The 12,109-nt window shown below is 36.1% G+C and overlaps 1 protein-coding gene across 3 annotated transcripts in view; it reads left to right on the top strand.

Annotated features, from left to right (window-relative positions):
- The first annotated feature begins 4,462 nt into the window (after positions 1 to 4,462).
- Positions 4,463 to 12,109, top strand: part of LOC106070630 (paired box protein Pax-3-B-like) — a 39,091-nt gene continuing 31,444 nt past the window's right edge. Inside the window, exons 1-2 of one of the 3 annotated variants that reach the window (XM_056008842.1) lie at positions 4,463 to 4,769; positions 10,558 to 10,699. In XM_056008842.1, coding sequence (XP_055864817.1) covers positions 4,730 to 4,769; positions 10,558 to 10,699 — 182 coding nt within the window. In that variant the 5' untranslated portion in view covers positions 4,463 to 4,729. The remainder of the gene's footprint in view (positions 4,770 to 10,557; positions 10,700 to 12,109) is intronic. The other 2 variants (XM_056008843.1, XM_056008841.1) reach the window with 2 other exon arrangements.

Below are 12,109 nucleotides of genomic sequence, written 5' to 3'. Positions count from 1 at the left end.
CCCATCTGGTGTCCACTGTTCTGAGGTCCTCCGTGAAGGTGTGGCGCCAAGTTATGCGAGGACGTCCCTGTTTGCGCTTTCCTCGTATTGGCCTCCCTGTCATGGACGTTAAAGGCGGTTGCTCATTGTGCTGGCCACATAACACCCTCGTTGACCGCGAGCCATAGAAACAGATGACCGTTACCTCATCTGCCCTATAGATCGTTAGGTCTAAAAGAAGAACTTTTTTAAAAAATATAGCATGTTATGTATTGTCTGTATTCTTTAAAAGAAACTTACCATTGTCAAATAGAGCCAATGGGATGAAACTTTTATAAGGTATTTTTAGAATGAAACGAATTATTTAGTAGTGTACGGTTATTAAGAATTTAATAAAAACACCTTTTTATATGCTATGTATATAGGCTACATGCATACAGACTCACAGTGGAAAGCTGTATTATATAAGATAAAATAATCAGATATGCTAAGAAATATCTTGTTTTCAATGTCCTTAAATCTGGCCATCTTAAACAAAAAAAATATATTTTGATAACTTAATTCTTCTCAAGCTAACATAACGCAGCCACCCCTTTCCCTACTCAGTCTGCCCCCATGGCGTCTGCTGTTAATTGCGCGTGACTTTAAGCTTGAAATTAGCATGTAAATTGGCCGTTCCCCTATCTCAAAGCCATTAGCATAGCGTTCTAGGCACGGTCGGTGGGAGATGCCAACCGTGACCAATCGGGATTCCTTGCTTGAATATTCAATTTATTCTTTAAGCTGAGAACTAGAAGCGAATAACTAAAAAAATAGGGGCCTATGTAGGGGAGAAAACCACTAGTGATTCCTTCTAGGCAGCACTGAGGTCCCCTGCATGCACCCATGTGTACAAGTATGCAATCGTTTCTGCTCTAGGACTAGCGGTTAATTAAGAAATTATTTCGTTAAATCAATCCTCAACGGAAATTTATATTTCTAATTGATTTATTAAATCTTGAATCCGCCGACTACAAATGATGAAAAAACGATGGCTAAGATTTATTTCGTCTAATTATTAGTTTTCCATTTTTAGCGATTTCCGTTAAAGAAAAGCTGCTACCAATTCTGTGCTTTTCTGTCTGTCTGTCCGTTTGTTTGTTCATCTGTCTTATACGTTGTGGTATCAAAAACAAAATGTGCTATTTAAAATCTCATGTTACCATGTCTATTTTTGGTCTTCTGAAATCGAACATTTTTTTATCATCGCTTGCAGTTGGCAGGTTCAAGATTCAATAAGTCTATTAAAAAAAAATACCTTTAAAAACACCCATAAAACACTTTTAAAAACACCTTTCTAATAGAACACCTGCTAAAAAAACACCTTTAAAAACACCTTAAAAACACATTTTAAAAAACACATAAAAACACTTTTAAAAAACACAATTTTAAAAAAAAACACCATTTAAAAAAAAACATAAAAAACACCATAAAAAAAAACACCATTTAAAAAAATACCATTTAAAAAAACACCATTTAAAAAAAACACCATTTAAGAAAAACACCATTTAAAAAAACACCATTAAAAAACACCATTAAAAAACACCATTTAAAAAAAACACCATTTAAAAAAAAACACCATTTAAAAAAAAACACCATTAAAAAACACCATTTTAAAAAAAACATTAAAGAACACTATTTAAAAAAACACCATTTAAAAAAACACCATTTAAAAAAAATACCATTTTAAAAAAACACCATTTAAAAAAAAACACCATTTAAAAAAAACACCATTAAAAAACACCATTAAAAAAAACACCATTTAAAAAAACACCATTTAAAAAAACACCATTTAAAAAAAAACACCATTTAAAAAAACACCATTTAAAAAACACCATTTAAAAAACACACCATTTAAAAAAAACACCATTTAAAAAAAAACACCATTTAAAAAAACACCATTTAAAAAAAAAACACCAACTCCTTTTAAAAAATCGTGTTTTACTTTCTTTGTTGTGCAAGGTTCGGAGCGTTCCTTCAGAGTTCGGGGACAAAGTCCAGGGTTCAAATCTTGCGACCAGAAATGGCAGGGGACATGGTGCGAACTGGGAACCCCTCGTGATGTCAGTCCGAAGCACCTACCCCACAATATACAGCTATCTTACAGTCGTGTGATTCATAAAGTGGCTCCACTCTATTGTCTTGGATACCTAGCTCATAATAAACACAAAAGTCATTCATCTTTCAACAATGTTTCTCGAGTCAAACAGTGTGGGCGCCTTGGACACAATTAAACTAATTCCCAGGCAATATTACTCCTGTCTTCCCACTTAGCCCAGTAGTTTATGCCACTCAGTTTATGGAGACATTATTTGATTTTTTTAATTTTTTTTTTTTTACAAAGCCATATCAACTCTTTCTGGTAAAAAGTTCGTACACGTTATTTCTCCCACACCCAATCTCGGATCAAGCTAAAATTATTCACATCTATTTTTTTGTACCTGACAAAACAAGATTCAATATTTAAAAAAACATCAATTATTGGTAGCTAACTATTATAAATGGTAACGAACAAGGGAAAGAAATTGAACTTAATTGATGTGGTGGTATAAGTCGAATTAGTCCCCTTTAGAAGTAATCAATTCATTTTATTTTATAAAGAAAATATGGGTTAAACCTTGCACTATTGAGAGATGCGGCGTACTTTAAGACATAAATATTTAAATATTTTTTATTTTGCTTGTTTGAAATATGATTTAAAATAATATTGTTTGGAAGTTGATAGAGCGCAATTGTTTAGGGCTGTTATTACCAACATTCTGCCCACGACAGGGTCCGACCGTTGACCAAACGCTTTTCGGCCTATCGATTCTTAAGCGCAGGGGGGAAGCCACTTATGCTTGGTTCTATTTTAGTTGATGTAGTGTTCTTTGCGGCCTCTAGGTTATGTAATAAGTAAGTCTAACAGCCTTCAAACAATAAGTTAAGTAAACTTACGGAGTGCAAGAGTTCTCGATGCCCGTCATTATCAGATGGCAAGTAATTTATGGGTCAGAACGTACAGTATGCTATGGCCATGGGCGAGTTTGTCCCCTAGTCCGTCCCTGCTGATATGTACCCAACGGATCTTTCTGCTGGCCACACTTTTTCCTTGCGTGTTACCTGGTTAAGCTTTGTCTGCATCAAGTGCAGTATAAGAAACGGGTCGCAGCTGGATTTGCGTGGCATCTTTAATCTTCGGAATCGTCTGCATTTCCAGTAATACATAAATTTACGATTGGTATATTTAATATATTATTGTAACTCTAAGGCAGGCAACTCAACGAGGTTCTACAGTAAATAAACAAGCGTGTTTATTTACCAGGACAAACACATAACAGCCTTCTGCATTCCAAGTATTTCCAAGAGTCTTGTTACTAATTCTACCAGTCCTTTCACTAGCAACCGGAATTCGGACCAACCACAGCCTTCCCCGCTTCGCTCCGGTCCTTACTACAGGCATCACCAATTCTGATTCTTCACAATCGCTTGATATCCTGTTCTTTCATCTATCCTAGCGCCTTCCTGTTCTGGTTCAATAGTGCGCTAGCTAGTGCGCACCACAAGCACTGGTGCAAGGCAGGGTGACAACAATATGTATAAAGCAAATTGTAAGGAGTATGTATGCATGCATGTATGTATATGTCCCGAATAAAAATCGAAACCGTTTGACCAATCTTGATAAAATTTGGCATGAATGTTCCTTAAATCATCGTGGAGACCTTAGTGTAGGCTACCTATGTTTAATGTCCCTTCCACAATCGAAGGAAGCTAAATAAAAAAAAATGTGATCTAATTTTATTTTTATTAAAAAAAAAATAATTCTTTTTGCAAATTCGGTAAACCTGTTTTCAAACACAATTTTTATTTTCGTGGAAAAATAAATTTAAAAAATGCGAAGGGGACATTCACTATATTTAGCATAGATCTAAATCCAATCCAGTATGCTACGTTAGAAATATCCAAACTAGGGCCTGCTAGCCAATGGCATCACGCTAGTCGTGCTCATATTTAGTGAATTCCTTGAGTACAAAACTTGGTTGAATTAAATACAGCAAGGCTAATTATCTCCCTTGTCGACCGAAATCCCACCTTTATTTAAATGATCACAAACATACTAATGAAGTCTCAGTAGATCATGTAGAGATCAAGGCTTATAAACTTTTAAGAATCTTTTTTTTTTTAAGTGTAGACTTAGTTAAGTCGTGTGACTTCGAGCCACGCCGCGCAAGAAGAGACAGCTCTCAATTGGCCAATCAGTTTCATTAATTAATTTATCAACCAGCCTTCTATCCCGGCATGGACTCGGCTTCACTACGTGACCTATCAAAAGCCGTACAATAATAAAGTAACTCTTGATTGACTGTAGCAGACCAGTTATCTTCCCCTTGCTTTCTTTGGACCCAAACACACTGCACAATTTTTGAAGTACATTAATATATCCCTGGGGGGCGGGGACTATAGAGGTGGGGGGGGGGGTTGTTGATATAAGATGTTCAACTTTAAGAAAATGGCATTGTTTTGACAATGACGCACGAAGTTGATCCAAGGGGATTTCAAATTTTAAAAGTGTCCGTAAATCTCAATTCTAACTGGCTTAACGGAATATTATAAACAGGTTGTGATTATACTGTATGTTTTATACGCATCTTATTGTTGAAGTGTTGAAAAACAAACGGTCAGGAAGAAAAGGAATTATCCCAGAGTAAATGAGGTCGAGACTCGCTTGTTGATGGACTTTACCATGATGGAGCAAGAAGCTTTAATGAAAGGTAACTCCAGTCATATAGCACCAAGAGTTGTCTCTACACATTGTTTGTACACAAAACATAGCCTAGAATAGATAAGTACAGGTTTAGAATAGATAAGTATAGGTACTAGATGGATAATGATAACCACCGACGACTGTTGTGTAACCGTTATTTGCGATGCCAATAAAGCTTTTTTTTTTGTGTGCTGCCTGTCACGCGTAGATATCAAAATCTATTGGTTTAGTATTTTTAGCACAATCACAGCTAGAACTGCGTAGGCAGTATTTTTAGCACAATCACAGCTAGAACTGCGTAGGCAATATTTTTAGCACAATCACAGCTAGAACTGCGTAGGCAATATTTTTAGCACAATCACTGCTAGAACTGCGTAGGCAATATTTTTATCACAATCAATGCTAGAACTGTGTAGGCAATATTTTTAGCACAATCACAGCTAGGGTTGCCTGTGCCAGCCTGGAAAACCTTATATATGTAGATAAAGGCACATTTCTCGTTCAATATACTAGGACAAATTTGCACAAGTGCTCCTTCTTCCCTAGGGCTATTAGAGCATGGAATAGGTTGCCTGTGTCAGCCAGGAAAACCAATGACTTGGCAGAATTTAAGTCATTGGTTAATATGCATGACTAGATGCATAACGCGTAGGACGTAATCATCTTCGTTTTTGAAGTAACGTCTGTATTATATAAGATAAGATTTTTACTACATTTGTTGAAATTTGTTTAGTGATTATACACCAGTCACTAGTCATACTCAGAATGCGATTATATAGACTGTCGATAGTCTTTCGAATATAGTTCCGTTTATTCGCCCTTTTATGAGAAAATCGCATAATTCCAATTCAGTTAAAAATAAAAGGATATACACAAACACAACTCACCATGGTAGGGATTTGAACTCGAGCCTCTTGATAGCCAACCATGTGGACTATACCAATCAGCCTTACATCCCACTCATAACCAGATTCCTCAAATAAACTTTTTAAATGCACACCGACAACATCTCGGCCCCATCGTTTAACTTAAACAGTGGTCAATGGAACGACAGATGCGGGGTGGCTGAGCGATAAAGTGCTTGGCTTCCGAAATAATGGTCCCGGGTTCGAATCCTGGTGAAGAATGGGATATTTAATTTCGGGATCCTTGGGCGCCTCTGAGCCCACCCAGCTCTTCAAAATAACCGACATTTGTTGGGGAAAAGTAAAGGCGGCTTGTCGTTGTGCTGGCCCCCTTGACAATGATTAATTGTTGGCGGCGACAAAGTTTGTTTTTCGCTCAAATAGGCCTAACTACTACAATAATCTAAACCGTATGTCATATATAAAGATATAATATATATATAGTTCGTCCATCGTGGTTCGATGATGACCACTTTGTCATCCAGGGGGCTGAGGGCTTTGCACTGGGGTTTTATGCCTCCTCCTGTGGCTGGTGAGACCTATGTGAGCCCGGAAAGTTCAGCCGCACTGGGCAGGTTATTCCATCTGGAGCTAGTGTCGTTTGACTTGCTTTTCTTTTCTGGCGTTTTTCTTCTGAGAGCGTTGTTCTTTTTTCCTCATAAAGATAGAATAAACTGCTGGCAATGGAAGTTTTTCATAGATAGAAAATAAATACAATTAATACGAAATTTTTCCGTATTTTTATTTTACTTTCATTATCTTTCGTCAATATTACTATTACAGTCTGATGTGGTTCACATTTTTAAACGTTTTCAATATAGACCATTAAAAAAAAGTTTCTTCAAAAGCTTATAGTAATACACTTCCTCTGTCTGGATTTTTTTACTCTTTTTTTTTCTCCCACTTCCCGTTCTCGGATCAAGCTAAAACTTTGGAAAATTATTCTTTTTGTTTTAAGACTAAGACTAGGACTGCTTTATTGATCCTTACGGAATTTTGTTGTGATTACAACGACTCTTATCTTATCTTCTTATATAATACAGACGTTACTTCAAAAAAGAAGATGATTACGTCCTACGCGTCATGCATTTAGTCATGCATATTAACCAATGATTTAAATTCTGCCAAGTCACTGGTTTTCCTGGCTAGCTCAGGCAACCCATTCCATGCTCTAATAGCACTAGGGAAGAAGGAGTATTTGTACAAATTTGTCCTAGCATATGGGACGAGGAATGTGCCTTTATCTTTGTGTCTTTTCTCATATAAAGACAACACAACAGAAACATACACATAAATACAACAGACACAACATAAAGAGTTCATTCAGCGACTACACACAGGCATCTTGGTGCTTTTCATGTTCCCTGATCAACGCGTGGCGGTGATAGAGTCTGACCGAATGAGGTACGAACGAGTTTTTGTATCGCTCTGTTCTTGTTGTGATTGACAGCAGTCGCCCACTTCGCGACAACCTGACGTAGTTCTGATGGAGCGGGTGGCCGTTGTCTTCCAAGATTTTTTCGATTTTCCTTAGACACTTTTGTTCAAAAAGTTCCTTTAAATGTGATAATTATTTATTATTTTGCATTCCCGGACAAACCGCTCACGTAGAAAGACCTTTTTGACCAATGCAGAGTGACTATAAGAAAGAGAATTAAGAAAGCAGCGTACAATGAATCCCATGCATATATGTTATCATAATCATCATCATAATCATCTTTATCATCATCATAATCATAATCGTCGTCATCATCATCATCATCATCATCATCATCATCATCATAATCATTATCATCATCATAATCATCATCATCATAATCATCACCATCATCATCATAATCATCTTCATCATAATCATCTTCATCATAATCATCTTCATCATCATCTTAATCATCATCATCATAATCATCGTCATCAGAATAGTCGTCATCATGATCATCGTCGTCATCATCATCATAATTATAATCATCATCATCATCTTAATCATCTTTACTATCATCATTCTCATCACTATCAACATCATCCGTCCCTTGGCTTGTGGTTTAGGGGTAATGTGACAGTTCGCGCAACAAAATCATTCCACTTTTATCGGTCAATGTTGTCAGCCTCTTGTTCATTATTTTCTCGTTGCCAAGCCAGACTTTCTTTGAACGACTGTGAGGGTCGCCGGCTCCTGATTTTTTCCCAGGGTTAACCCTCGAAACCTTTCCCATGTTTGGGAAAGCAGAGGCAGCAGAGGTTCGAATTCAGTTTTCCTTCTGCTAGGTGGGTTGCAAGCCAAGGCTAATGAGTCTCTTCTGCCCAAAGCTTACTGTCTTCGCACCTTCTCCTGTTAGTGAAAGGAGAATTTCATGCACCAAATATTTGAGCCACGCGTGAAAGTTCAGGAAATACATATATTTCCAGTATGTTTGGTTATTCCAGAAATACATATTGATCGTACTTTAAATTGGTTTAAATTTGAATTGTATCAATAAAAATTGAAATGTAGCTTTAAATTACTTTTTTTACTCTTCGACTCGCTACAGTTAGAAATGGAGTTGATGAATTAGCAGAAATGCAATATTATAAGTTGGCAAGGGGTCTACGAGACAAAAAGATTAAATATAGGATATTAAAAACGTGTATTTTTGCGTACATAATGAGTTGCACAATTTCTAAAAGAGAGAATGTAAGTGTGTGCATGTACAGAAAGAGAAAACTCTTTAGGTTATTATGGCAGCTGGCTTAGATTCCTAATCCAAAATTACTTTTTTTAGATGCATTTATTTACAGTTAGACATGGACTTTAGCGATAAAGCCACAGGGAGTAATGTTCTAAGTTCTACAAGTCCTGCTTAATCCCCTCTGTCGTTCCAGGTCCTCCAATCAGTTCACTGGTATCACACAGGACGTCCATTAGCCCCAGACAGCTCAGACTCCCATGGATCTACAACAGTCCTTCGTCCTAGTATCAACATGGATGGCTGCCTGGTCGTGCGGTTTGCGCGCTGGACTGTCGTTCAGATTTATCGATGGTCCCGGGTTCAAACCCTGCCCGCTCCCATCCCCCGTCGTCCTGCGGGAGGTTTGGACTAGGAAGTAACTATCTTCAACTCTGAAGGAACATCCGAAACATGTCAAACATTTTACAAACATGTCTTCTACTCCTCGTGTTGAACGGTGCTATGATGCGCGCCATCAGTGTCGGGAGCGAAGTTACAACAATATGTCAAAGCTCAATTTCGTTTCGCATTTTTTCAACTCGTAACTCTGCTAAAAAAAAATTATTTGTTACTCATTCATCAAGCTGTATCTATCGGTATCTAATTTTTACAATACCTCTATTCAATTCGTAACTTCGTGGAAATTTAAAAATCTGAGTGGGTGGACACTGGTCTCAAAAACGGCTTTAACTATTTTCCTTGAAATTGAACAGTTGGTGTAGATCGCTGAGAAAGGAATATAGGGAGTCCTTTTTTTTTTTCATTAATGGTAAGACGTGATCTATCTATCCATTTAAAAAAAAAGAGGATATATGGAACTTTTTGAGAAAAGGTATTTGATTTACTGTATTGATACAAAGCGTTTGGGGTCGAACCTCCTGCCTCCACAAACACTTACTAATAGAGACTATGCAGGTGCAGATCTAGTGATATCCTCCATTGTGCTAGCCTGTGCTTTCAAGCTATGGGATATTTGAATCGCCTTAACCGATGGGGGGGGGGGGGAGCTAAACTGTTACATAGATTTTTAAACTAACATTCATTAGAGATTAAGAGCAATTTTTTATGTAACATTCATTAGAGATAAAGAGCAATTTTTAATGTAACATTCATTAGAGATTATCCAATATTCATTAGAGATAAAGAGCAATTTTGAATCCAATATTCATTAGAGATAAAGAGCAATTTTGAATCCAATATTCATTAGCGATGAAGAGCAATTTTGAATCCAATATTCATTAGAGATGAAGAGCAATTTTGAATCTAACATTCATTAGAGATTAAGAGCAATTTTGAATCTAACATTCATTAGAGATTAAGAGCAATTTTGAATCTAACATTCATTAGAGATGAAGAGCAATTTTGAATCTAACATTCATTAGAGATGAAGAGCAAGAGCAATTTTGAATCTAATATTCATTAGAGATGAAGAGCAATTTTGAATCTAATATTCATTAGAGATGAAGAGCAATTTTGAATCTAATATTCATTAGAGATGAAGAGCAATTTTGAATCTAACATTCATTAGAGATGAAGAGCAATTTTGAATCTAATATTCATTAGAGATGAAGAGCAATTTTGAATCTAATATTCATTAGAGATGAAGAGCAATTTTGAATCTAATATTCATTAGAGATGAAGAGCAATTTTGAATCTAACATTCATTAGAGATGAAGAGCAATTTTGAATCTAATATTCATTAGAGATGAAGAGCAATTTTGAATCTAACATTCATTAGAGATGAAGAGCAATTTTGAATCTAATATTCATTAGAGATGAAGAGCAATTTTGAATCTAATATTCATTAGAGATGAAGAGCAATTTTGAATCTAATATTCATTAGAGATGAAGAGCAATTTTGAATCTAACATTCATTAGAGATGAAGAGCAATTTTGAATCTTATATTCATTAGAGATGAAGAGCAATTTTGAATCTAATATTCATTAGAGATTAAGAGCAAAACAATCGCTCTAGAAGTTATAGAAAGGAGGTATTGTCTTTTTTTTTTAAAGCACAATGTTTTTCTTTGCCCTTCTTTTATATTTGTTAAATATTTGTAAGACTTTTCTTCTCCTCGATTAAGCCGCCATGAATCGCAGCCAGTAACCCCTGACATTGATTTGACTTTATAGTAGATCTGACTGAAAGAAACATACATTTGTCTTTTTTTTTTGTGTTTCATAGGTCAAGGTCGCGTGAATCAACTGGGTGGTGTATTCATCAATGGGAGACCACTGCCGAATCATATTCGGTTAAAAATTGTAGAGCTGGCCTCCCAGGGTGTTCGCCCCTGCGTCATCAGTCGACAACTGAGAGTCTCCCACGGGTGAGTCATTTGTAATACTTTGATAACATAAAAGGAAAGCTAATTCAGAAGAGGGCGTCAGATGTTTCTTAATCTTGTTTTGTAAGACGTAAACTCTGTGATCTGAAATAGCACTTTTTAAAAGCGACAAATATTGTTATAACCCCGCTATGCACACCAAGACAGCGCAGAAGGTGCGCACTATCAGTGACTAGACTGGGAAGGGTGTTGACACTAGAGAGAGGAGAGAGAGTACGATTCCCGCCCAAGTCTAGAGCCGAGATGAAGATGCTGTGTTCAAGGCAGATGACCTATGTGTTTGTCATGTTTCCATGTAAATAAACATTTATATCTCGTTGAGTTACCTCCCTTAGGTTATCTCAATATATATATATATATATATACCTGTGTAAAGGTATATTTGTTACAATGTTATTAAAACTGTAAATTTTATTCTAGTGATTGAGCTAGATCTAGTGTTTTGAGGACTTGTATGATTGTTATGGTGACATATGGTTTTGTACTAGATCTACAAGGCAGTCGTGGCTGCAATGTTTTCTGTTATGCATGCAAAGTTAAACTATCTTTCCACTTTGTGGGTAAAGGGTATTGGGTGAATTATATAAACCTTCTTGTATCTAAGCCATCACCATTCCTAACATACTTGCAATTTAAATGATAGAAATTTTACAATCTTAAACATTAATTGCTATTTTAAAAGCTAAACAAATTAAATAACTATTTTAAAAGATTGAACAATTTAATAACATTTAAAAAAAAAACAATAAAAATAGCAATTTTTTAAAGCTTAAAATATATACCTGTGTAAAGGTATACTTGTTACAATGTTATTAAAACTGTAGATTTTATTCTAGTGATTGAGCTAGATCTAGTGTTTTGAGGGCTTGTATGATTGTTATGGTGACATATGGTTTTGTACTAGATCTACAAGGCAGTCGAGGCTGCAATTTTTTTCTGTTTGCTGTGCAAAGGGAAACTATTTATCCGCGATGTGCTCCTTATGTGGGTTATGGGTATTGGGGACTCATAGAAAGAGCGTGTGTCACCAGTGTCAGCATGTCTCTGCATGTTTACGACAGCTCAAGCCACCTGTTACGCAGGGCCGGTCTTAGGCCACTGCAACCAGTGGGCCCCGCACCTTCATAGGCCCCGCGCTAATTGTAAGTGTAAATTATTAAATTAAACCATTATAACTTATATATAACAACTAAAAAGGCAAAATGTACGAAAAAGTCCTAAAAATCTCCTGAAATTATTAAAATCTCATGAAAAATGGACAATATTGTCATTTTTGGGGTGCCAATAAATAAAAACAGCATTGTGAGCTTTCATTTAATAAAAATTTATTGCAAAGACGAAAGTAAAACTAAACTAAAATAATCTTAATTTTGACATTATGCTTATCCCTAC

The sequence above is a fragment of the Biomphalaria glabrata genome, chromosome 13 (genome assembly GCF_947242115.1).
Source record: "Biomphalaria glabrata chromosome 13, xgBioGlab47.1, whole genome shotgun sequence".
NCBI lineage: Eukaryota > Metazoa > Mollusca > Gastropoda > Planorbidae > Biomphalaria > Biomphalaria glabrata.
This window is presented reverse-complemented; position numbering and strand designations above follow the sequence as displayed.